Raw genomic sequence first — 4,650 nt, forward strand, 5'->3', positions numbered from 1 at the left:
ACCGAGCAGTCTCTCTCTCTCTCTCTCTCTCTCTCTCTCTCTCTCTAGAGAGCTATTAGAGTGCCATAATGCTGCCCCTATAGTACACCTAGACTGTGGAGACTGTGGACATCAGTAGACTGTGGCGTGCGTTTGTGGTCTTTCACCTTTCACGGTCCCAATGTATGCATTCGTGCATGTGCCTGGGAAACAGCCCTGGTTGTCATGCTTACAGGGCGAGTGACAATTGCGATAGTTCTGACAGTCACAGACTCCAATCAGTCTCCCAACTCCAGTATCTCTTCCAAGCGCTGCCGCAACTCCATCACCTCTTTCGCAGCAGGCGTATCGTCATTTGTGGCTGTCTGAGGCTTCGTCGTTTCAAGAAGAATCCGAATTGAGGACCTGACCGTGTAGACCTCCGCCAGCAGGAGTGCCTGTAGCTGGGTCTGAGACATGACGCTCTGCATTTCCATAATTGCTAACACCTTCTGGCCAATGACATCTCCCTTCCCGTTCTCGAAATCTGGCAGAGCCACACCAGGAGTGAAGGTGAGGCTGGAAGACAATACTGAGTAGAGGAACACTGACAAGGGACGTGGGCAAGGCTCACTACGCGGGCGAGGGGAGCGGCACGAGGAAAGGGGCGGGGGTGGGCTGGAAAGAGCATGGTAGGCTGGAGCAAAAGGACACATAGACCCACCGTGCCACGCTTGGCCTTTGATTTCTCTGTGTATCCGCACACTTGATTCGATGACCAGGTATGCCTCTTCTAGGCAGTTGCCCGCCGCACCTAATACCTCTTCCGCTGGGAGGGTGTGCTGGTGCTGCCTTGCAGTCAGTCTGAGCGCCTGCGCGTACTGAAGGGCAGCCATCAGCTTGTCTGTGTCCTTCTTCGGTGGCCCAGAGCTATTCCAGGAGAAGCTCCAGTTGCCTATTGAAAGCCCTGTGCAAACACCACATGGGCTGAGTATTTCCCCTGCACATGTCTTTCGCATTACGACGCGCTGCACCCTCCGGTGCCATCTCTGACCACCACAGTCACAAAAGGCCACACCGTCCTCACTTCTGGGGCAGGGGCCGGGAGCATACACTGCACCTGAAGGTGGATCTGTGGCCTGAACCCACGCCTCTCTTGCTGAGGCAGTCACTGTCTGTGAGGTTGACTTTGCCCTGCACATGCAACGCAAGCGCCAGCGTGCAGGAAAAAGTGTCAGAACTTCCGTTGAAGAGGGGGGGGGGTCACCTGCAATATGGAAGGGATGGAGAGCTGGGGCTTAGCATGCCAATTATACGTAACATGGAGCTGGCGAGGTTCACCAGGAAGGGGAAGCTAACCTTCCCATTGCGCCACGCTCAAGCTGCACCTCCAGCAAACACAGGGAAGCGCCAATCGCTTGGCTTGAGCGTGGTCCAAGTCGAGTCATGTATATGCTCCGCGCTCGGCGGAAGCACTCCTCCGCTGCCTCCAGCTTCCCATTCCACTGCAAGTCGGCAGTTGGCAGCAGTCAGTCTGAAAGGCGCTGCCCGAATGCAGCACCATCTGCATGCCCAGATGGTTTCCCCTCTGCTCCCTACCTGCACCACCGCACCGCGGAGCATGGCGGTTATAGCAAGAGCTGGTGAATCCGGCTCGGCTTGTTGCTCCAAAATCTGACGGCAGCGCAGCCTGTTAGAAGCTTGCAGCTGTGGGCCGAAGCTTTGTGAAGAATATGGTGCCATGGCTGATCACCACAGAGCCTCTCTCTGTGGCCCTGCTGGGTCCAAGCAACTCTACACAGCTGAAGGAGAGGCCCTACCCCACCAACACCAGACAGACACAACACATATGCACACACACACCGCAAACCCGCAAATTCTCCTACATGCAAGCACCCGGCTGGAATACACCTGAAAGGATCTTGCAAGGAGGACATCTGCCTCGGAGCACCTGCTGAGCTTTGCCAGGGTCATGGCTGTCCTTTTCAGCCGGCTGATACCATTGCGTGTGTTCAACTCCCCTAAGCTCTCCGTCAACTCCATTCCCTGCCAGGGACACAGGCATCGGTACTTTATGATCTCTCTCTCTCTCTCTCTCTCTCTCTCTCTTTCCCTCCCAGGTGCTCTCATGCATGACTGTGAGACAAATTTCGTGATGAGCACGTTCAAGACAACTCTGCCAACGAGAGGGCAGTCACGCAGTGCCATGCATGGCACTGCTAATGGGGTTTGCAAATGCAGTGGTGAGCATGGACGATGGGTTCTCCATGTGGAGCGACGGGTGAGGCTGGGGCACAAGGACAGCTGAAGGACAGTGTGTGGAGCCATGCATGACTAGAGTCGGTGGAGTGAACCGCAGTGGAGAGGTACCTCAAGCTGCAGGGCGATGGCGTCCTCTGCTTGTCCCTGCAGCAGATAAATTTCTGCTAGCAAGAACATGCCACTGTGAAACATCACACAGGATGTTCAGGACCGAGTAGCAGCAGTTGAGGCCTGAGCGTTGTGGCCATCCCTACTGTTTACAATGGGATTTCCTGGTCACAACAGCGACCTTGACAGACAGAACATACCTGACAACCAGTGGGTGATTCTTTCCCAGCGACGATACAAGTATTGCAAGCGCCTTCTCTGCACTCCGCTGCGTGGCAATACGGGGCGGCAAGCTTGTCAGGGTTCGGCAAGCCGTCAGGTGGTCACCAACTTGTCTGCCAGGGCAAGCGTGAAACCTGTGCTTTGGCGAGCTGCTTCGTGCTCAGATACAAAGGAACAAGGCTTCGGTACGCCTGTGCCACTCGAGGGTCCTCGTTGCCAAATGCCTCCTCCAGAATGGCCGCACTCTGCAGCAGGACAAGAAGAAGGCTTGCACTCAAACTCCTGACATATTAGAGGCAAGGGCACGGACAGGCAGCGGCCACAGTGCACCCAGCAGTGCATGTAGGAAGGGAGGAGGCATTTCATGAGTAGGGGAAAGGAGAAGGACAGGAGACCATGGCATACATGTCTATATCTCTACTGGGGGCCGTCATGCAGCATGAGCATTAAGACGGCACCTTGAGATACAGTGGCTCTGCTTCAGAGTACTTCTTCCGTTGCCATAGGCATTGCGCCAGATTGTTCATTGCGGCAGCAACATGGGGTGTGCCGTCGCCAAAGCCTTCAACAGCTTCGCGCAGAGCCCTTCTGAACAGCTGCTCAGCTTCGCCGTACTTCCCCTGGGACGGTGCAGAGAACCGGTAAGTAGTTGACACGTGAAAGATTCGCAAGCGTTGGAAGCCGTTGCAAGGTTAGGGCGCAAAGAGATAAGCGTGAGGAACCGGACCTCCTTCATCAGCCCTGCGCCCCTGTCGGTGTAAATTCTCCACTGAACCGTGTGTTCGTTGCTCGCGCCCATCCCAGATGCTGAGGGAGTGACCTCATGCAGCCCGCGTGGGATGCCGCTTTCGCCTGGTGCAGTGGAGTTACAAAGGGCATTCCCACAGGACCCGCTGACAGCGGCTGCAGCCAGAAGAGCAGATACTGCGACAGATCACGTTGGGACCGGCCAGAAAGTGACATGAAATCAGTGCATTGCACCCCTCCGTCCAATTCCCTTCTTGATTGGGTTCACACCGTACTATTCCCTTTCTCCTGACCCCCCCTTCTCCTTAGAGGGTGTCCTTTAACTGATGCTTCCTCATTTAATAGCCTCCCTCTTGCCTCAGGGGGTCCTGCTTGCCCTTGGACTGCCCGAGAATGCATGGCATCAAATCAACGCATTCTGTGCAGCCCAGCTTCACGCCAAGGATTCTCACCTGCCGCAGTTGTGCCCCATGACCCATCTGCACTTGGTGTGCAGCCGCCATCAATGACATCATGCAGGTTTGTCACGGCTGGAACTGACTGGATGTTTCTGACAGCCGCCGCCAAGCTTCTGCCAGCCACTGCACTCCGCACCAGACGAGACGTTGAAAGCATTGAAAACGCTAGGCGGGTTTCTCGAACAGTCAGGAGAGTGTGCGGCGCTCAAAAATCCCGAAGCGAGATTGCAACCCTTTCAATCTGGTCAGATTGACAGCCGACATGCCCTGCACCTGACCATCCCGATTGCAACTGGTCAGTTTTTTGCGCAGTCAATGAAGACTCGGCAGTGAAGGGTGTCGTGATCCAAGCTGACCCTTGGTCGCTCGCAATCGGCACGATTGTCCGCTCTCTAGGTAGGTAGAGGCAGGAGCTAGAGGGCAAGTGCTTCGACGAATAATAATATACGGCGAATAGGGTAGGTTCAGGTAGGGTACCTACGTCCTACCTACTATGTTCTAGCGCGATATGTATTCGTACTACTTGAACAGTACATAGATAGAATATCGTACGAGTACCTAGCTGCCCCAATCCAGAGAGCTACTACTGGCTACTGTAGAGCTAGTACATGCAGTACGAGCAGGAGGTACTCGTACTAGTACGAGGCCGGCCAGGACAATACTCGTACTCGTACGACACAGGAGGAAGGGTACCCTCTAGCTAGGGTACCCTACCTACGTAATTCCTCCTGACACTACGAGTACTCTAGTACTGTACCTAGCAAGGTCGGCAACTGGCAAGTATGTAGGAGATAGCCGATCGGAGATAGGTTGCAGAGGTTGGTTACATGCAAGAGGGCAGCCACACAGCTACAGTACGAAATTGCTACTGTACTCGTAATACACGGGCAGCCTT

At 54.9% G+C, this 4,650-nt stretch overlaps 1 protein-coding gene across 1 annotated transcript; it reads right to left on the reverse strand.

Moving 5' to 3' along the window:
- Positions 1–257: 257 nt before the first annotated feature.
- On the reverse strand, positions 258–3,952 carry LOC142357988 (uncharacterized). The gene is made up of 12 exons (XM_075409467.1): positions 3,750–3,952; positions 3,278–3,474; positions 3,009–3,170; positions 2,685–2,795; positions 2,529–2,596; positions 2,329–2,401; positions 1,870–2,004; positions 1,558–1,632; positions 1,318–1,463; positions 1,079–1,152; positions 683–925; positions 258–505 (listed from the first exon to the last, which is right to left on the reverse strand). Exons 1-12 carry the CDS (start codon positions 3,910–3,912, stop codon positions 258–260), a joined length of 1,695 nt encoding a protein of 564 aa, XP_075265582.1. The 5' UTR covers positions 3,913–3,952.
- Between the last annotated feature and the right edge of the window lie 698 nt (positions 3,953–4,650).

Source organism: Convolutriloba macropyga, unplaced genomic scaffold (assembly GCF_964194025.1).
Source record: "Convolutriloba macropyga unplaced genomic scaffold, txConMacr16.3 SCAFFOLD_1095, whole genome shotgun sequence".
Taxonomy (NCBI): Eukaryota; Metazoa; Xenacoelomorpha; order Acoela; family Convolutidae; genus Convolutriloba; species Convolutriloba macropyga.